Source organism: Salmo trutta, chromosome 32 (genome assembly GCF_901001165.1).
Source record: "Salmo trutta chromosome 32, fSalTru1.1, whole genome shotgun sequence".
NCBI classification, from domain to species: domain Eukaryota; kingdom Metazoa; phylum Chordata; class Actinopteri; order Salmoniformes; family Salmonidae; genus Salmo; species Salmo trutta.
The window spans coordinates 23,295,441-23,318,152 of record NC_042988.1 but is presented as its reverse complement, the minus strand read 5'-3'; the positions used below and the strand labels follow the sequence as shown (position 1 = coordinate 23,318,152).

Here is a 22,712-nt window from a genome sequence, read left to right as displayed (position 1 = left end):
TCAGCACAGTTACAGTCACGAACGCTCTAGAAAACATGAAAACAGCCTAACCAGCTCTGCTAGGGTGAGTAAAATGGTCAGAGTGAGGTGTTCTCTCGTTCATGTCTGGAAGTAGCTAGCAAGCTAGCCAACTTTAGCCTATTAGTTTGGGTGATTGACTACCATTGTGAGGTCAGAACGCTCGGATCAACCCTACTCCTTGGCCAGAGCGTCCAGTGTGCGCTTTGAACGCCCCCCCCCCACCGCTGAATTTACAAACACACTCACAGTTTGAGTTCCGCAAGTCTGGGCATGGTACTTGACTTGAGGCGTCACAAGTGGCTTCCACCCCTGCCTGAAGCACTCTTCCCATCTACTGTACATGTCTACATGAGTGTTGTCAGAACGTAATTACGCTCTCATGACCTCATACATCTATTTATGAAGGTAAGCAATTGGTTGATCTATTAGTCTCCCCAGAGTTTCAATCTGTGGTTGTTTGAGTTCAGCACAAGGGATTTTCAAATTACTTAAGGTCACTTATGTTGGTTACATATTTACACTGACTGCTGAATAATTATGGATATTGTGCATTAGATATATCTCGAATTGGTATCACCAGTCAATACACACACACACACACACACACACACACACACACACACACACACACACACACACACACACACACACACACACACACACACACACACACACACACACACACACTTTACTTGTACAGTATGTGTATTTCTTTTTCAGTAACAGCACTGACTTTAGGTGGTCAGTTCATTATGTTTTGAGGATGCTATTGACACTGTAGCTTATGCCCTTCTTGCAGTAGGCTACATTACTTCAACACTGACACATGTTTCCTGTACAGCCACAGTCTCTCCAACACCTTCAACATGGGCAGCCAAAGAAAAGACAGCTTCCTCTGGGGAAAATGTAAGGTTTTTTATGTTTAACAGTCCATTTTGCAATTTAACAACATCCCTAATTAGGCTATAGTATCTGGGGATTAACACCATGAACAATACATGAGTGTCTTTATGTAAGATAATGAAGTGTTGAAGTGTCAGTAGACAATGGGGGTTTGAGCTGTTGCTGTGAATATCTTACTTGAGAAATGAAAATGAAATACACTAATAAGAAAGTGTACTGATATAGTACCTGTCTTCACAATAGATATTCACTACCGTCTACAGTGACTATTGTGCTTTCAGTCTCTTTACCTTGACCTATATACACTGTGGTATAAAGCCAGCAGTGTTCAACGGTTTGTTTTGTTCACTTTTACCACAGTGATGAATGATATTCACTTTATTATAGCATCACCTGACTTTATAGAGACATATTGTTGTCATATAGCCTTTATATACCTCATTACTGACTATCAAGTAATGTTCAGAGCTGTTGCTCACAGTATAGTGTTCAACAATCTAATTGCCAAGATAGATGGAGTTTGGTGATGTTGTATTATCTAGTTAATGTTGTATTGTCTAGTTAATGTTGTATTATCTAGTTAATGTTGTACTGTCTAGTTAATGTTGTGTTGTCTAGTTAATGTTGTATTGTCTAGTTAATGTTGTATTATCTAGTTAATGTTGTATTGTCTAGTTAATGTTGTATTGTCTAGTTAATGTTGTATTGTCTAGTTAATGTTGTATTATCTAGTTAATGTTGTATTATCTAGTTAATGTTGTATTATCTAGTTAATGTTGTATTGTCTAGTTAATGTTGTTTTGTCTAGTTATAATGTTGTGTTGTCTAGTTCTAATGTTGTGTTGTCTAGTTATAATGTTGTGTTGTCTAGTTATAATGTTGTGTTGTCTAGTTATAATGTTGTGTTGTCTAGTTATAATGTTGTGTTGTCTAGTTATAATGTTGTATTGTCTAGTTATAATGTTGTGTTGTCTAGTTAATGTTGTTTTGTCTAGTTATAATGTTGTATTGTGTAATTCTAATTTTGTATTGTCTAGTTATAATGTTGTATTGTGTAGTTATATTGTTTTATTGTGTAGTTATAATTTTGTGTTGTCTAGTTATAATGTTGTGTTGTCTAGTTATAATGTTGCATTGTCTAATTATAATGTTGTGTTGTCTAGTTATAATGTTGTATTGTCTAGTTATAATGTTGTGTTGTCTAGTTATAATGTTGTCTTGTCTAGTTATAATGTTGTATTGTCTAATTATATTGTTGTATTGTCTAGTTATAATGTTGTATTGTCTAGTTATAATGTTGTTGTCACAGTTGACTTGGACTGGTGTAAGGCGGAATCAGATGCAGGAGACAGGTGCTGGAGTTGAGTGTCCTTTTAATAATTTGACACACAAAACAAAACCGCGAGGCACAGGGCGCTACAGACAGACTGCCTGGGAAAAACACACTCCCAATATTGCGAACAAACAATATATATAAGCGGCACAAAAAGGCACGGGGCGCAGCCCGGTAAATCCTCTCTTCAATAAACTGTCAGGAAAAAAACGTAATAAAACACGGACCACCGTCCTGAATGGACAATCAACAATCCCGCACAAAATCCCCAACTGAAAACACACATTAAATAAGTCCCCACTAATGACATACATAAAACAGGTGCGGAACAGACAGACAAAACTAAACGAAACTGAAACAACGATCGGTGGCAGCTAATAGGCCGGCGACGACGACCGCCGAGCGCCGCCCGACCGAGGAGGGGCGCCACTTTCGTTGGATCCTGTGACAGTTGTGTTGTCTAGTTATATTGTTTTATTGTGTAATTATAATGTTGTGTTGTCTAGTTATAATGTTGTATTGTCTAGTTATAATGTTGTGTTGTCTAGTTATAATGTTGTATTGTCCAGTTATAATGTTGTGTTGTCTAGTTATAATGTTGTATTGTCTAGTTATAATGTTGTGTTGTCTAGTTATAATGTTGTATTGTCTAATTATATTGTTGTATTGTCTAGTTATAATGTTGTATTGTCTAGTTCTAATGTTGTGTTGTCTAGTTATAAAGTTGTGTTGTCTAGTTATAATGTTGTGTTGTCTAGTTATAATGTTGTACTGTCTAGTTATAATGTTGTGTTGTCTAGTTATAATGTTGTATTGTCTAGTTATAATGTTGTGTTGTCTAGTTGTAATGTTGTGTTGTCTAGTTGTAATGTTGTGTTGTCTAGTTATAATGTTGTCTTGTCTAGTTATAATGTTGTGTTGTCTAGTTCTAATGTTGTGTTGTCTAGTTATAATGTTGTGTTGTCTAGTTATAATGTTGTGTTGTCTAGTTATAATGTTGTGTTGTCTAGTTATAAAGTTGTGTTGTCTAGTTATAATGTTGTGTTGTCTAGTTATAATGTTGTGTTGTCTAGTTATAATGTTGTATTGTCTAGTTATAATGTTGTGTTGTCTAGTTATAATGTTGTATTGTCTAGTTATAATGTTGTGTTGTCTAGTTGTAATGTTGTGTTGTCTAGTTGTAATGTTGTGTTGTCTAGTTATAATGTTGTGTTGTCTAGTTATAATGTTGTGTTGTCTAGTTATAATGTTGTGTTGTCTAGTTATAATGTTGTGTTGTCTAGTTATAATGTTGTGTTGTCTAGTTATAACCTGAAAAGGGAGTAATGAATAACCCTAATCTAAAAACCGTGAGAAGCTGTTATGAGGACAAGACTAGAGCAGATCACTTACTAATGGACATTACTGGGGCTCATTCTATAAAAAGCTGAAGTTCAGCAGTTATATTTAGCTAGTGCTGAGAAGTGCAGTATGTTGAGTTACTGTATGCTAGGGTTGGTGTGAGGGTGGTTGTCAAGGCACATTTTTGACACCTTTGATATTTTCAGTGTATACAGGAAGATGTCTCAATTAGGTCTCAGGGGTTTTGTCCGACTGCTTCATTTATGCATTGGATGGCAATGATGGTTTCATCTGTATGTTTGTGTTTCTGTGTATAATCAATTGTACAGCTTCCACAATGCTTAGCTCAATGGAGAGGCAGGAGATAGACACCAGGAAGTTTCATAAGAGTGACCTATTAGATGACATTCAGGTACAGTAAATCATGCTCTCAACCAGGGCTCTTTTTGTACAGTCAAAATGCTTTATGAAACTGCATTTTGGCAGAATAAAACTAAGTGTATTGTGGCATTACCTACAGCAGTTATTACATTCACAAAAGCCTCCTTCAAAAGTTAGAACATCTCAGAAACATCCAGTTTTATGAGTAGACTGACCCTGTACCTCTGTATGTGCCAAGGGCTTGAGTCAGCTATGGCTAAAATACCACATATTATCATCTCATCCCTTTGACATCATTTCCCCTTGTGTAGAAGCTGAGGTTGGAGATTGACAGCGTCATGACGGAAATCCACAACATTGAGGCGGACGAGGAGAAGTAAGTTAGAGCTTGCACAATGGCTGATTCGGATAGGTTACCATTGACCAGTAGGCCTCTTCCTCTGTTAGCTACAGTAACACTTTGCAGTGTGTGGTAGCTTCTTTTGAATCTATCACTGCCCAAACACCAGATCAACAATACTCCCTGACATCCATCTTGACAAAGAGACTCCTCTCACATCTCTGATGTCCTATCCCTCCCTAATTCAGACTAAGAAAGGTATGGAGCCCCCCCCCCCCCCCACCAACGTGGTCACCTCTTCGTCCTCATAAGTTGGCTCTGGGGGTCGTTGTCTTCAAGAACAGATTCTGCCCCCCATCTGTAAGGCCCCTCTGTATATGTGTGTTTCCTGTTTCTTCACTAGCAGCTACAGGAATGTGGTAAAACTCTTATGTCAGCAGCATGAAACACTGAGACATGTTCCAGGCAGGACAACCCCAGCTTCCTTTAATTGTCTCACTCTCACTGTGTGTCATCTCTTATACAGCGGACATATACTGTAGCTAGTATATCGCTCATGGGTAAAAGTGGTGTAATTAACCTTTGTCAATATTTATTCTGTTTTGTCTTTGTCTCTCTTCAGCAAAAATGTTGTGAGAAACAAGAGGTTCTTATCTGGGAAAAAGAAATTCAACATGGACCCTCAAAAGGTGAGCTCATGTCACACACTGTAATTAGAGCCCTTAGTTTTTCCTGGTGAGGTTCTCTGGTAAGACAAAGTCATAACATTACTCAATATGGAATACACTAAACACAAATACATATGGATCAGATATGTACCGAAATGTGACGTGCTTCAATTATAGAATTTAAGTAGTAAAGATCTGTATAGTTATCACATCTCTACTGACGGAGGCTTGCCACAGCTAGAAGCTTAAATAGTTAACTGCAAGATGACAGAACAAATAATCTGACACAAACGAATGAATGCTGAGCTAGGGACGTGAATTATGTACAGAAGTGCAACTGTGCGGAGGCAGAGAGAGGGGGAGAGAAAATGAGAGAGAACCACATCCTGTTCCGTGAAGAGGAGCGGAGGCACACGCTCCTGCTCAAACCACAAACACCCCTCCTTTCCTCTCCTCTGAAGAGAGGTCAAAGCCATAATATATAGTCCCCCTGGCCTGTATGTCCACCCTGGAGAAAAGCCTGGCCTGTATGACCACCCTGGAGACAAGCCTGGCCTGTATGACCACCCTGGAGAAAAGCCTGGCCTGTATTACCACCCTGGAGAAAAGCCTGGCCTGTATGACCACCCTGGAGAAAAGCCTAGCCTGTATGTCCACCCTGGAGAAAAGCCTGGCCTGTATGACCACCCTGGAGAAAAGCCTGGCCTGTATGACCACCCTGGAGAAAAGCCTGGCCTGTGTGTGCAGAGGCTAGAGATCCAGTCAAGCAGATCATTGGTTTCTTTAGCTGGAAGCTCTGCATTGTTTAGATATATGAAGATATATTGCTTCAAGTGGCTCTCTCAAAATGGCAGACAATGCATACAGAATATTTAATATGTGCATGACCACTACTGCACATCACAGTGCTTTGGACCTCATTATGATTTCTGCAATTTTTTTATTCCACATACAACTATGTGTTAATGCATTCATATCTTCCAAGTTCATACATGTTCATTGACTTGTCATGGCCTCTTCCCCCAGGGTATTCAGTACCTGGTTGACAATGACCTGTTGGAGTGGACAGCAGAGGCAGTGGCTGAGTTCCTATACAAAGAGGAAGGACTGAACAAGACAGCCATTGGGAACTTTTTAGGAGAGAGGTACACAATGCTTCTGAACATGACCAGCTTTGTTGATGGGGATAATGATGACTGTCATAACCACTCATTATCTCAATAATCTCCATATCACTGATTTGACTCTTGTTTGTGTTCATGCAGGGAGGAAATGCACCTTCAGACTCTGAAAGCCTTTGTAGAACTACACGAGTTCTCCGACCTGAATCTGGTGCAGGCACTGAGGTTAGTGCTGCACTACACTGGTGCATCTTTTACACTCATAAATGAATATATTCTCATTATTATGTTAATTTCCACAGTAAATCCTGTCTGATCCCTGTCTGTTCCCTGGCTCATCCCTGTAGGCAGTTCCTGTGGAGTTTCCGTCTCCCAGGAGAAGCCCAGAAGATTGACAGGATGATGGAGGCATTCGCTACACGCTACTGTGACTGTAATGCAGGGGTCTTCCAGTCAACAGGTACTGTACAGTACTGTAGTGCACAGGAACCAGCCTCCTCTACCATGCTGCTGACTCCCTACACTGACAGATCAGCAAGACAGATGGGGAGGGGGTTGAGGAGTACATTTTGAGGCATATTCAAATCATTTCACAAACTTGATGCTGATTAAGGATGAAAATACATATCATTGACCCAAAAGTAATGAAATGTGTGGGTGTTTCAAACAGACACCTGCTACATCCTGTCCTTTGCCGTCATCATGCTGAACACCAGTCTCCATAACCCCAACGTGAAGGACAAGCCCACTCTGGAGCGCTTCTTCAGTATGAACAGAGGCATCAACAACGGGGGTGACCTGCCCAACAACCTGCTCATGGTGAGGCCTCAGGGGTCAGAGGTCAGGAGTTAACTCCACTCTCAGAATGTGACCCCTATTTGGTTGTTGTTGTCTGTAGCTGTAGTTAACTCTCATCTACTACCTCATTAAATCCAGAAACTCTATGAGAGCATTCGGAACGAGCCGTTCAAAATTCCAGAGGATGATGGGAACGACCTCACACACACCTTCTTCAACCCGGACAGAGAGGGTTGGCTGCTCAAAATGGGTGAGATGATTAGCAATATAACTAGCTGAGAGAATTGTCTTATAATGGTGCCATTACCAAGCATTAAAAATAAGCTTACCACAGAATGATCTAATTTCCTTTATGGAGCGTGTTGGATGTAGAATTTTATGATTAAACGTTTTATTTGTGTAATGAAATGTTAACTTTTCCTCTCCGCAGGAGGAAGGGTGAAAACATGGAAGAGGCGGTGGTTTATTTTGACAGACAGCTGTCTGTACTACTTTGAGTATACCACAGTGAGTATGCTATACCCACAACTTTGTCATAGGGTTTGCCAGTAATGGAATTTAGGATAAAAGATGGTAGTAGTTACTGCTAAATGATAGTCCTTCACCAAAGCATCTCTCTCCCCTCCTCCCTCAGGATAAAGACCCCATAGGGATCATTCCCCTTGAGAACCTCTGTGTAAGAGAGATAGAAGACTCTATCAAACAGGTACAGTGTATTCCACTGACTGCATATTTCTTTCTAAGATTTATGGCAGTGCCACCTGTTCTATGGTGTTTCAGTCTCATAGTCTGTGCAGAAGTCATATCTACAGAAGCTACTCTCTTAGCTGTCACGGAACTGTATGACTCATAGCCTCCGTATGAGAAAGGAAGGGTTTAACTGGAAGATTAGGAGTATTAGACCAATATACTATGGGATCATTTCCTTTTTTGAAAAAAGTTATTACCAGTAATTTGGCTTGGGTATGTGTTTTGTGAGCATTTGTGTGCGTGTGTGTGCTTCTTTGTGAGCAGTATTGTCTAGAGATCTACAACCCCAGAGGGCAGAAGATCAAGGCGTGCAAGACAGAGAACGGAGGCAGGGTGGTGGAGGGGAAACACCAGTCCTACAGGATGAGTGCAGCCACAGCAGATGAGAGAGATGACTGGATAGGCTCCATCAGGTCAGACACCTCAACCCAGGCTTAACACATACAGTGAGGATATTTTTTTTTTGATTTTGTACGTTTGCCCACTGACAAAGAAATGATCAGTCTATAATTTTAATGGTAGGTTTATTTGAACAGTGAGAGACAGAATAACAAAAAAATCCAGAAAAACGCATGTCAAAAATGTTATAAATTGATTTGCATTTTAATGAGGGAAATAAGTATTTGACCCCCTCTCAATCAGAAAGATTTCTGGCTCCCAGGTGTCTTTTATACAGGTAACGAGCTGAGATTAGGAGCACACTCTTAAAGGGAGTGCTACTAATCTCAGTTTGTTACCTGAATAAAAGACACCTGTCCACAGAAGCAATCAATCAATCAGATTCCAAACTCTCCACCATGGCCAAGACCAAAGAGCTCTCCAAGGATGTCAAGGACAAGATTGTAGACCTACACAAGGCTGGAATGGGCTACAGACCATTGCCAAGCAGCTTGGTGAGAAGGTGACAACAGTTGGTGCGATTATTCTCAAATGGAAGAAACACAAAATAACTGTCAATCTCCCTCGGCTTGGGGCTCCATGCAAGATCTCACCTCGTGGAGTTGCAATGATCATGAGAACGGTGAGGAATCAGCCCAGAACTACACGGCAGGATCTTGTCAATGATCTCAAGGCAGCTGGGACCATAGTCACCAAGAAAACAATTGGAAACACACTACGCCGTGAAGGACTGAAATTCTGCAGCGCCCGCAAGGTCCCCCTGCTCAAGAAAGCACATATACATGCCCGTCTGAAGTTTGCCAATAAACATCTGAATGATTCAGAGGACAACTGGGTGAAAGTGTTGTGGTCAGATGAGACCATAATGGAGCTCTTTGGCATCAACTCAACTCGCCGTGTTTGGAGGAGGGGGAATGCTGCCCATGACCCCAAGAACACCATCCCCACCGTCAAACATGGAGGTGGAAACATTATGCTTTGGGGGTGTTTTTCTGCTAAGGGGACACGACAACTTCACCGCATCAAAGGGACGATGGACGGGGCCATGTACCGTCAAATCTTGGGTGAGAACCTACTTCCCTCAGTCAGGGCATTGAAAATGGGTCGTGGATGGGTATTCATTCCAGCATGACAATGACCCAAAACACACGGCCAAGGCAACAAAGGAGTGGCTCAAGAAGAAGCACATTAAGGTCCTGGAGTGGCCTAGCAAGTCTCCAGACCTTAATCCCATAGAAAATCTGTGGAGGGAGCTGAAGGTTCGAGTTGCCAAACGTCAGCCTCGAAACCTTAATGACTTGGAGAAGATCAGCAAAGAGGAGTGGGACAAAATCCCTCCTGAGATGTGTGCAAACCTGGTGGCCAACTACAAGAAACGTCTGACCTCTGTGATTGCCAACAAGGGTTTTGCCACCAAGTACTAAGTCATGTTTTGCAGAGGGGTCAAATACTTATTTCCCTCACTAAAATGCAAATCATTTTATAACATTTTTGACATGCGTTTTTCATGATTTTTGTTGTTGTTATTCTCTCTCACTGTTCAAATAAACCTACCATTAAAATTATAGACTGATCATTTCTTTGTCAGTGGGCAAACGTACAAAATCATCAGGGGATCAAATACTTTTTTCCCTCACTGTACCTGTACTACACGTCATACACTTCCCAAATGACTTCCCAAATGACAACTGGCAATCAATAGGATAAAGGGAACGTGATGATGATGATCATTTGGACACTTGGCTTATTTATCTCTCTGTCTTTCTCTCAGAGCAAGTATCACCAAGGATCCCTTCTACGACCTGGTGTCATTGCGCAAGAGGAAAGTCATCAACAACAACAATGCTTCACAGGACTGAGACATCAGACATGATATAAAGCATCATGGGAATTGAGCCCGGTAATGATCTGTAGAGGTCCCTCTCCATAACAGCCAGTTTTTTTAAATGCTTGGAAATGATGGACTGGTTCAAGTAAATAGACATGGCGCTTAATGTTACAATGCTGTACAGTACAGCGTTAGTGCAATACTGTAACTCAGAATGAAAGAAGATAATTGTGACCTGTGTGTGGTTTAAAGCTGTCAAACCAGAAACTCCCATATCTCATACTGTAGGTCTAATTCTATGGTTGAAGTTAGAGTCACTCAGTCTGTTCAATTACTAATAGAAAGTGATTTCTGTCCATATTTCTTAGAAATAAGAATTTAAAAGTACGTGGGAGAGAGTTGCAAACCAAAATAAGTGTGTAGCACTGTAAGAATAATGCATCATTCTATAAGGACAGATTTGAACATGTAATGTATAATGCAAAGTTACTCAAATGTAGTTGTATATAGTTATAGTTGATTCTGTACCATAAGCATAGAACAAAGGAAATATCAGGTAAGCATTACGGAAATGCACCACCTTTTCACCTTGCACCAGGCTCAGTGATTTCAGTTCCTAATAAGCCTCTGTACTACTAGCCTTTTCCTCTCCCAAGCCTATAGAATTCCTGTTACGTGGACACAAATCTTCAACACTGATTCAGTGTTTTGATGTTCTTTCATTATCTTCGAGGCATAGTATAAATATTTTTTTAAATATGTATGGATTTATTTTTCAACTCATAACATACGTATTTTGTAAATACTGTATTATAATAGAAAGTTATTTTGCACATTGCCTTTAAAGCACAGACAGTGATAATACACGTCTGTATACATTCCTTAATAATGTTGAATAAATAATACATATATATTTTATTCTAAATATGTGTGTAGTTCTTTCAGAACAGATGACAGATAGTAGCAGATTATAATTACATCAAACGGGCCTAAAAAGCGGGACTGAAGACCTTTCTCTTCAGGAAGGCTTTATGTTGTTAGCGGTGCTCATTGGTTTCATTGTCCCTTGTAGCGTCAGCTGTGTTCTTTGTGTCAGAGTCCCTGCCCATTTTATATTTATTCTGTATAATGAAATGCGCTTTACAAATGTAATACAGCACCATCTTTCATTATTATTATCATAAATATCTTAGATTTATACTGAACAAAAATATAAACGCAACATATAAAGTGTTGGTCCCATGTTTCATGAGCTGAAATAAAAGATCCCAGAAAAGTACAAATTTGTTTACATCCCTGTTAGTGGGCGTTTCTTCTTTGCCAAGATAATCCATCCACCTGACAGGTGGGGCATATCAAGAAGCTGATTAAACAGCATTGTCATTACACAGGTGAACCTTGTGCTGGGGACAATAAAAGGCCACTCTAAAATTTGTTACACAACACAATGCCACAGATGTTTCTCAAGTTTGAGGGAGCGTGCAATTGGCATGCTGACTGCAGGAATGTCCACCAGAGCTGTTGCCAGATAATTTAATGCTTGTTTCTCTACCATAAGCCACCTCCAATGTCGTTTTAGAGATTTTGGCAGTACGTCCAACCGGCCTCACAACCACAGACCACGTGTAACCACGCCAGACCAGGACCTCCACATCCGGCTTCTTCACCTGCGGGATCTTCTGAGACCAGCCACCTGGACAGCTGATGAAACTATGGGTTTGCACAACCAAATAATTTCTGCACAAACTGTCAGAAACCATCTTAGGGAAGCTACAGACAACGAACACGATTGCATTTTTATCAATGTCAATTTGAATGCACAGAGATACCATGATGAGATCCTGAGGCCCATTGTCGTGCCATTCATCCGCCGCCATCACCTCATGTTTCAGCAGGATAATGCACGGCCACATGTTGCAAGGATCTGTACACAACTCCTGGAAGCTGAAAATGTCGCTGTTCTTCCATGACCTGCATACTAACCAGACATGTCACCCACTGAGCATGAGTTTGGGAGGCTCTGGTTCGACGTGTCCAACAGCGTGATCCAGTTCCCATTAATATCCAGCAATTTCGCACAGCAGAGGAGTGGGACAACATTCCACAGGCCACAATCAACAGCTTTAAAAACTCTATGCGAAGGAGTTTTGTCACGCTGCATGAGGCAAATGGTGGTCACACCAGATTTGATGGTTTTCTGATACACACCCTTACCTTTTTTTAAAGGTATCTGTGACCGACATATACGTATCTGCATTCCCAATCATGTGAAATCCATAGATTAGGGCGTAATGAATTTATTTCAATTGACTGATTTACTTTTATGAACTGTGACTCAGTAAAATCTTTGAAATTGTTGCATGTTTCGTTTATATTTTTGTTCAGTGTAAAATCTAATTAAGTACAGTTTTAAACAATTTTTTTTATTTAGTGATACAAATGTAATCAATCTGATATTGTTCAACACAAATAAGGAAAAACACAAAGATATTATCGAAGAAAACACTATTTGAATTTCTAAAATGTCCAGTAGATGGTGCCAGATTATAATCTGTTGTTGGTTTTCACTTTTCAACACTTATTAGGTGTCAGGGTTTAATAACCACCCATCAATATGCTTTATGTCTCCCATGATATGGGAAAATATATTTTAGCAACCCAAATGCACAGCTCCTAATGAAGAAACATTGAATCATGTCATGTGGTCATCCTGAGGTACTGTGTATTGAGGTGCTGCGGTTTTTTAGCATCATGTGATGAAAGATGCATCATACGGCTGTATTTCTCTATTTTTAAAGTTATACATCTTGAAAACTTTTTGGCACATTTTGGGACTATATCAGCAATGGACTAATGAACCAAATACCAAAATATATATTTTGGGGTGGGGTTTTCCTTTAAGTGCTGTATTTCTACTGTGAAATGAGGCCTGCACCTGTGGTATGAAAAAAACAAGCATCCTTCCTGTGCACATCAGTTCCTGTGTGCATGTGTGTCTGTCATAGGGCTGTGGTTCTGCTCTGAGGTTACTATAGCCCTTATGCAGATATGAGAGACAAAACATACAGGGAGGAGAGAGTTGATGCAGGGAGTGATACACAAATACTCCCCACGTGTTTGCAATATCCATGAAGAGGGCTACTGTAATATACACAGTATGTATATGTTGTAAGTCCTCTCTCACTCACAGTTAAATATACAGTACTGTATGTCCACACACAATATACAGTACACCGTTTGAGTGAAGGTACAGTAAGCATAGGCTACAATCTTATGAAACCTTTCCCTATAGCTTTTACAGGCAAGAGTGAACCAAAGAAATGTCTATATGCTTTTTGTAAAAGTGAATTCTCGCATACATTTTTCTTCAAACAAGGGTGGGAATAAAAACGCTGATGCACCCAGAGAAAAAAAACAAAAAAACAGCTATCAATTGCACTTATTATACCGGCAGCCTAAACATTTAAATACCACCCAAACCATATCTATAACAAGCAGGGTTATGATTAAGCGAAGCTCATGCATATTCATCCAATTCTTCGACAAATCTACAGATAAGATAGTGGTAGGAAATGTTATCTAAAGGTTGAGCAAGAAAAATATGATCATGTCTAAAAACAGAAAATCACATGACTGTGGAGAAGAGAACTTGATTTAGCAAAACTATCTACATGTCCTCTGTAAATGATTGCAAAACAAAATACAAAAGTTGTTTTTAATATTATGATTTCATATAAAACAACAGTCACACATCAGAGATAGGAAGTCAGTCAAGTACATGAAGTATGTGTGGTCTCGTACATCTTTGGCATTTTTATATACAAGACGTCACACTATAATTTCAATGAGAAAATGTGCTTTGCTCTTTGTAATTGCTATGCATAAAAAAGAAGCAAAATATATCTTAGTCCCTATTGCTTCTTTTTTATTAAGATGACAAATATAGCCATGGACCAGTGACATGGTTATAATGTCACATAGGTTTAGAGACAATGTATTGTTGCATGTTAACAGCAGAAGTGTGTGATCGGTGTCTGATCTGTTAAAACAACATCCATTATTCAGACACTACACACTCCAGTGGAGATAAGGGCCAGTACACTAACAATTGAACAAAGTGCCCTTGGTAAGGTGATACCTTGTGTGAGAGAAGAGAGCTGATCACTTTTCCTTCTCCATAGTAACCTGAAGGATAGACACATTCAGAATACATCTATACCTGGGATAGATGTGTTTTTAACGCCATCCATTTATTTAGGTTTAAAAGCTGCCATTTCAATGACAGTGATACAGGGAAGAGCAATACAACATGTTGATTTCTTATGACATGTGAGCAGTAACATAAGATCAGTTTTCAAGCATCGAATGACTGACCGATCAAGTCTGTATTGGCATTTCCCTGACACAGGTGGTGAATTCCATCTGAGACGGGCAGGACTCAGGAGACACTCACTGGTATGTGGCATCAAATCACTCCTGCTAAACAACAACATTACTCATATTAAAGGAATAGTGGGTCTGGCATTGAAGACTCTCACTACTCTAACTGATAAGGCAGTGGCGGTCCACACAGTCTTACACCAAGTCTCACTAAGGAACATTATAGTAGTACATAGAATGAGCAGCACATGTAATTACTATACTACTGTCATGATATGTAATTACTATACTCCTGCCATGACATGTCATTACTATACTCCTGCCATGACATGTAATCACTATACTCCTGCCATGACATGTCATTACTATACTCCTGCCATGACATGTAATCACTATACTCCTGCCATGACATGCCATTACTATACTCCTGCCATGACATGTAATCACTATACTCCTGCCATGACATGTCATTACTATACTCCTGCCATGACATGTAATCACTATACTCCTGTCATGATATGCAATTACTATACTCCTGTCATGACATGCAATTACTATACTCCTGCCATAACATGCCATGACTATACTCCTGCCATGACATGAAATCACTATACTCCTGCCATGACATGTAATCACTACACTCCTGCCATGACATGTAATCACTATACTCCTGCCATGACATGTAATCACTATACTCCTGCCATGGCATGTCATTACTATACTCCTGCCATGACATGTAATCACTATAGTCCTGCCATGACATGGAATCACTATACTCCTGCCATGACATGCAATTACTATACTCCTGCCATAACATGCCATGACTATACTCCTGCCATGACATGTAATCACTATACTCCTGTCATGATATGCAATTACTATACTCCTGTCATGACATGCAATTACTACACTCCTGCCATAACATGCCATGACTATACTCCTGCCATGACATGAAATCACTATACTCCTGCCATGACATGTAATCACTACACTCCTGCCATGACATGTAATCACTATACTCCTGCCATGACATGTAATCACTATACTCCTGCCATGGCATGTCATTACTATACTCCTGCCATGACATGTAATCACTATAGTCCTGCCATGACATGGAATCACTATACTCCTGCCATGGCATGTCATTAATATACTCCATCTAATACTGCATCTGATACTGGCAATTACTTCAAATGTCCTCTGGCTCTGTCTCTCCCAGCTGATCCTGTCCTCCCTCTCTTCATCTCAGGACTGAATGCAGTTCTTCTTGGAAGGCTTCTTGTGTCCCTTTCCTAGAGGGAAAGGAGAAAAAAATGGATGAGCCAACAAACAACAACTCCATGTGAGGGACTATTGCAGTTAATATTCAAAGACAAATGAAAACCACAAATGGTAGAATATAACAACATACCGTCATCCTCTCCTTTGTTGAGGGTCATTAGAGACATACTTCTTTGAGGCAGTTTTGAAGGCTTTTTGTTCTTAAATTTCAACAGGGACGGTTTCTCTTCAATCTCAAATGAGTTCTCAGTGGCAGTGCTATTCGTCTCTGAGACTTTGCGGGTCGGGGAGGGGTTTGTGCGGGTTGGGGAGGGTGTTGAGTGGGTAGGGGAGGGGTTTGGGCGGGTAGGGGAGGGTGTTGAGTGGGTAGGGGAGGGGTTTGGGTTGCGAGGGGAGGGGGGTTGGTGGGTAAGGGAGGGGGTTGGGTGGGTAGGGGAGGGGTTTGGGTGTGTAGGGGAAGGGGTTCGGTGGGCAAGGGAGGGGGTTGGGCGGCTAGGGGAGGGAGTTGGGTGGCTAGGGGTGGGGGTTGGGCGGCTAGGGGAGGGGTTTGGGTGGGTGGAGGAAGGGTTTGAAGGAGTGGCCCCATCCTCGTCTATAGTCTCACTGTTGTGATTGGATCCTCTCCCTTTCAGGAAGAGCCTGAAAGAACTGCGTTGTTTCTTTCCACCTAAGGCCTGGCGCTTCGGCGAACCTCCCTTCCCATCCTCCTCATCCTCCACAGGAGAACTGGGGGACTTCACAGTGACCTTGTCCAGTTCCACACTACTGCCCCCTTTGGCATGGAGTAGCGTCGACAGTCCGTTCCGTTCGAGTCCACCGCCCAGTGAGTCTCTGAGTGTGGAGAGGTCCTGTAAGGACCCAGTGAGCCCGAGACTGTTCCCCACCACCAGAGAATACTTAGGGTTGTGGTATTTATGTGCAGGCACCCTCTGGTCAGCCTGCCCCCGAGAGTCCCCTAGAGACACCTGGAAACGGGAGGTGGACATCAACAGGGGCTTGGGGACCACCACCTTCCGTACCGGCGCAGGCATGGGAGGCTTGGTAATGTGGAACTCCTTGTAAAGGTCCACATTCTCAGATACAGCATACATTTCCCTGAAGTCATTGTCGAAGAAGTCCACCACCTGCCCAGACATTACTGTGATGGTGTTCCTGTCCATCCTAGAGGAGCTCCATGTGAAGCTGGAGGTGACAGAACAAGAGAGTGAGACACAGACTCAAAGCTCAAAGAGTAGATCAAATCATGTTTGCTCTGGCTGAATGAATGTGAGTGGAAGTGTATGACTGAGAAAATGACTGACCTGTAAGAGCCAAACATAACCTTTTCTCCGTCCACCAGCATGTATTTGGAGCACAGAGAGCCGGGCAGCCTGCCAAATGACAGGGCCAGCCCAGAACCTTTCACCGTTCGCACACGCAGGTTCTGAAAGAGTCACACAGATACTGAGTTAGACAGGTGCCCTTATTACAGTATAAACCATGAGTCAGTGACTATCAGACTTCCAGGTACTGAACAGTATCATGTCAAACACTAAGGGAAATTGTGCTGTTACCACCCACGACCAAAGTAAACTTTCAAGGTAAGCAAATCCGAAACTGGCGATGCAAGGATTGAGTTAAACCCCTTGAGTATACAGTCGAGGCAGGTCTATTTACTGAGCAGGGAATGGGAGTGAGTTGGAGAGAGTGAAAAAGACTGTCCGAGACATAAACACAGAAACAGACACGTCAGAAGGATGCTACCCTATGCTGTTAACACTTGTTTGGTCAAGGATCAAGTTCCACAGGACTGGATTGTTTTCGGCTCAATGAACAGCCGTTTCTATGAAACAACAATGACAGAGTCTCAACACTGGAAGGGCCTTTCAGAGGCTTATCAACTGACACCACACACACACACTAGGTTATCCAGCATTCCATTTAAATAGGCTCGATCTACTGCACAAGCTTTTGTCTACATAGATCAACATCTACAGATGTAGGACCTTCATTTGATCACAATGTTGCAGTAGAACTTTCCTGCATTGCAGGGCATTTTTAACTTGTGGTGTATTTGAGGTTTAAAGAGGCTTCTGAAGTTTGTAATTTCCACTTTGAAATGACTTGATTTTCCCTTATGAAAAATGTATCAACCCCTACAAAAATGCCCATGAATTATAATCCACATAATAATTCCCATCTCCTGTTGCTGCAGGATTATTTTCCTGCTGTAGCAAACTGGCTCAAATTAAGATCCTACACCAGTATAGACAGTGTGCCAATACGGATGATAATAAAAGAATAGGGCAGAGGAATATTCTGCTTTTTACTGCCAAGAAGTTGTGGCTGCACTTTCCATTTACATGACACTCTGCTATTTACCTGGTAATGACATGGTAATACCATAGCTAACTATTACTTGTTCCTGTTTGTTTGTTGCCTACTGCCTGCCCTGTCTTACCCGTAGATGCAGAGCAGTGATCTGTAAACGAGTGCACATATCCAGGAAGTGGGGCATACCACGAGCCTCCAGTATGATGTACACAGCCACCCCTCGTCTCTGTGCTGCGTCCAATAGGTCCTGAAGGATCTGCAGGTCTGTAAGGTGGTCCATGACCACGGCTACTACCTGAGGATCACACATAGGAACGTTAGAGGAAGAAGAGAGAGGGATGATATCTCTGAATCAAATCAAATTGTATTTGTAACATGTGCCGAATACAACAGGTATACCAACAGGTATACCTTACCGTGAAATGCTTACTTGCAAACCCTTAACCAACAATTCAGTTCAAGAAATAGAGTTAAGAAAATATTTACTAAATAAACTAAAGTGAGATTTTTTTTTATAGTAATCTAAAAGTAACACAAGAAAATGACAACAATAATGAGCCTATATACAGGGGGTAGATTTGAAGGACTCAAAGCTGGAGATTTATGGTTCAATTGCTCGAGTAAGATTAGAATCTCCCAAATTAACTGGAAAAAAGAGTTGAACCGAAATGTCAAGATTTATTTTCTTATGACAAATTTTCCACTTCAATCCAAACAGAAGTATGTCAAAATATTTGAGAGGCTTGAGGTGACTGATAAATCTGATGAATAATACCAGACTAGTTGATATTTACAAAGATCAAGCTAGAGAGGACAGAGGAAAGGCAAAAGTGTATATTCAATAAATAACCCCGACATCGCACACGCGTGTGCACACACGATCATATACACACACACACACACACACACACACACAGACACACACACACACACACAACCACACACGATCATATACACACACACACACACACACACACACACACACACACACACACACACACAACCACACAACCACACACACACACACGATCATATACACACACACACACACACACACAGACACACACACACACACACAACCATATACACACACACAATCATATACACACACACACACACAACCACACACACACACAATCATATACACACACACAGACACACAACCACACACACACACGATCATATACACACACACACACACACACAACCACACACACACACACACGATCATATACACACACACACAGACCCACACACACACACAACCACACACACACACGATCATATACACACACACACAACCACACACACACACACGATCATATACACACACACACAGACACACACAGACACACAACCACACACACACAGACACACAACCACACACACACACACACACAACCACAGACACACAACCACACACACACAGACACACAACCACACACACACACAGACACACAACCACACACACACAGTTATTGAAATGTAGATCCTATAATCCTTGAATGGCATTCGATTAGGTAAAAACAGAACTGGTTGTCTTTCAGGAGCACAGACTTTGCATGTGAAGAAATGTGAGCACTGATGCATTACTATGACCTAGTCCTGTACCACACTAGGATAGGGCAGTGTAATGCTCTCTGCCTTATGCTGACAGTGGTAAAGGAGTGGTGATGATAAAGTATTGGACAGTGAAGGCCTTGTTATAGTTAGGCTAGAGTCACTTCCTGGCTCGTCCTTTATTTTCTATTTTTGTATCTTAATTTTAACAGGCAGGTCAATTTAGAACAAATTCGTATTTACAATGCCGGCCTGTCATGATTTCAGTTTGTTTAGTTCATTGACATACCTAGTCATATGCAAACAGAACAGCTGGTCACGGGTTTGTCTTTCCTGTCAGTAGATCATCAACCAAGGAGTGAACAACGACCCCTCACTTGCATTGTTCTCAGTGAAATATCATCTTTGGTATTTATTCATTAGTCCACTGTTGAAACACTCCCACAATATTTTGCATCATCGTGATGATGTGGAAAAATACACTTTGCTTCTTGAAAGTTCAATATCTTCAAAACTTGACTGCTGACAAGCAAAACATTTTGGGACTGTGTCAACAGTGGACTAATGAAGAGCCAGAAACCGAATATGGACAAGAATCAACTTTGCATGTACAAGGATAAAAAAATATTTAATATTGAGATTGCATGAATTGGAGATAAAATGTTAATGTAAAGTGAGTAAGTATTATTCCACTGTTCCAGAGAAGTTAACTGTAACCTGGTCAAACACTCCAGTCTCTTATCTGGATTTGGGCTACTTACACCCACAGTGTTTAATTAAGCTCAAGTTTGCATGCTTATCTACTTTCCCTATAGCCGTGTCCTCCTGCGCCAAGCTTAACCCCAGAGTTATGTGTGTTCTTCCTCCTGACATTTAGTCCCAGGCAGCATGACTGACAGGTTACCCAGCCATTTAGAGGGGGAGGGACTCTTGACTGAGTGAGTTGAATTACGGTGGATGTGGGAGAAGAAAGCCTCGTGTGGATGTGTTTTTAAACCCTGACGTGAGGCTGGGGAAAGGCTTTTGAATGACTTGTTACCGGTTCTGATGTGAAACTGTGTGACATTTAGAACTGTGAAATGTTTGGCCTTTCCAGCTCCTTTACATGTGGCTTCACTTGTTACAACATGCCTATCTACAGCATATGTTCCATCCAGTTAGAGATCTACTATGAACATTCATATCAAAACTTCTGCTCACTGCTGATCATTCATTGTAGAACGTAATGATGTGATGAAGGGGAAAACATGAATATGTGTTCTATATCTATGATAATAACAGCATAACATAAATCAGTCAATAATCAACAATGGTCAATTACGTCATCGTTTCATTTCATAATAGAATGAAAATATAAGTAGATGTTTTACATTGTTGCTAATCGCCTTGGTTCATTTTACAGTACGACTCCTCAAGTCAGACTCCTCTGTTGAGCAAGGACCTGGCTGTCCTAAGTCTGAAGGACACGCATCTCTCGTTGAATTCACATGACTGCCAAAGTCAAGGGGTGTGAATACTTTCTGAGGACACTGTAGGTCAATGAAGAACAATTAGACACACTCTTTTTTTACCTTTATTTAACTAGGCAAGTCAGTTAAGAACAAATTCTTATTTACAATGACGGCCAGTGGGTTACCTGCCTTGTTCGGAGGCAGAACGACAGATTTTTACATTGGGATTCGAACTAGCAACCTTCTGGTTACTGGTCCAATGCTCTAACCACTAGGCTACCTGAGAAGTAGTCAAGCAGGTAATAAAACCTCATGTCAAAAAAGGAGTTTGTTGTCACAAGGCCTATGTAGCGACTGTAGTAACAACACTGACAAATTCAGACCTGATAATTAGGCCACTAGAACTGGCACTAACTATTCTATGTAGTGTTGAGAAGTTTACATTCAATTAACAGAACCCATTTTATAACTTTTGTCAAGATGAAGAACACAAATGCATGATTCAGGGTCATGCTGACTCAGGATTCAAAGTAATTTGTAAACTGTTCTGAGCTACAAAGAATGAGGGGGAACAATGTGAGGGCATCACTCAATAATTTAGGGCAGAGAATAAATTATGTAAACTACGTTATTCACGTGTAATATGCCGTTATAAATGTATATTTGAACTGGAATTACCTTGTTAGATTCTTGAATGAGTCTCCTGACAACCTCTTTTATATGGGGCCCCTTGTTTTTGGGTGGGTGCGTGTGAACGGATACTCGAGTGACACCTTTATAGAAACTAGTGCTACCTGGCCAGCCGATGTCAAGCGGCGGGACATCCGTGTCCGACATCTGAGGCCAGTATGTGGAGTGGACCCCCGAGTCTGCATTGGACTTCTGAGCCTTTTCGTATTCGCCTTTCTCGGACTCACTATCTGAATCATATTCATCAAAAGTTTTTCGAATCCATTTCATCTCGCGGGCGGATAGAAAGTCTCTGACGTCGTCCTCTTTCAGTCGCATCTTGAACGCGCCATCGCCGTTCTTCAGTAGTTGCTCGAGCGCGGCTCGCTGCTCCTCGCAGTAGTAGAATTCTGCTTTAGATTCGGGTATCTTTTCGTTGACATGATCTTCGTCCATGCACAGAAGCTGAGACTCGGCCATAGCAGCGGTATCCTGAATTTTTCCAACCGTTAATTCTTCCTACCCCCGCAATTCTCTGTAGCATACACCTTTACCTGTAGGTGTTGGGCGCGTACACAGGTGACGTTCAAGAGGTAGGGGGAGGAGTTCTAAACTGTTATAATCTAGTTCAAATGGCAAGTTTGATTGTCACGTGCACAAGAACAGTTAAATGTATTTCTTGCAAACTCTTTCCCAACAATGCAGTAATCAATATAAGTAGTAGGCTTAATATAAAACAAGGAAAAATAATCGCAAAATAGCAAAGACGGCAACCATACAGTACGGCGCCATCTTTGTGTGTGGTTGAGGTAATTCTTGCATGGAGAATGTGATTATTTTGAATTTCCATAAAGGCCAACCAAGAATTGGGTGGTGTCACGTAAAGCACATTGATACTGTAGTGTATAGGCTTGTAGGTTTAACATAGAACTCAATACAGATAAATTAACCTACATGATGTTGTAATGTCTAGCCAACTAAAATGAAATGACTCAAAGCAAAAACCAAAACAGTTCAATTCCAAATGTATTTATCAGACCCTGTGCTTCGGATACTTTTATTGGAACCTCTGGTTCTGTGACATACATAAAATAAAATAAATATTTGGTCACAGGTCAGCAGTGTTGGGGAAGCTACTCTGAAAATATACTGTACCAGTCAAAAGTTTGGACACA

At 41.1% G+C, this 22,712-nt stretch overlaps 2 protein-coding genes across 7 annotated transcripts; one reads left to right on the top strand and one right to left on the bottom strand.

The window, feature by feature from the left end:
* Positions 1-283: 283 nt before the first annotated feature.
* On the top strand, positions 284-10,804 carry LOC115171458 (cytohesin-3-like). Of its 6 annotated transcripts, none has more exons than XM_029728280.1 (14): positions 284-426; positions 863-927; positions 3,928-4,010; positions 4,291-4,355; positions 4,942-5,008; positions 6,014-6,132; positions 6,253-6,333; positions 6,456-6,568; positions 6,779-6,927; positions 7,045-7,156; positions 7,337-7,413; positions 7,541-7,612; positions 7,921-8,069; positions 9,827-10,804. In XM_029728280.1, the coding sequence occupies exons 2-14, from the start codon at positions 888-890 to the stop codon at positions 9,912-9,914; spliced, it is 1,215 nt and encodes a 404-aa protein (XP_029584140.1). In that variant the 5' UTR covers positions 284-426; positions 863-887; the 3' UTR covers positions 9,915-10,804. The 6 variants fall into 6 exon arrangements, with proteins under 6 accessions (XP_029584140.1, XP_029584138.1, XP_029584139.1 ...); XM_029728278.1 differs by having other exon boundaries at positions 6,779-6,948; XM_029728279.1 differs by having other exon boundaries at positions 821-927; positions 6,779-6,948.
* Positions 10,805-16,053: 5,249 nt separating this feature from the next.
* On the bottom strand, positions 16,054-22,494 carry LOC115170696 (protein FAM83F-like; the record flags this gene model as incomplete). Its single annotated transcript, XM_029726932.1, has 4 exons — positions 21,547-22,494; positions 17,985-18,152; positions 16,846-16,967; positions 16,054-16,726 (listed from the first exon to the last, which is right to left on the bottom strand). Coding segments are annotated over exons 1-4 (1,434 nt in total), but the record flags the coding sequence as incomplete, so codon positions are not given.
* Between the last annotated feature and the right edge of the window lie 218 nt (positions 22,495-22,712).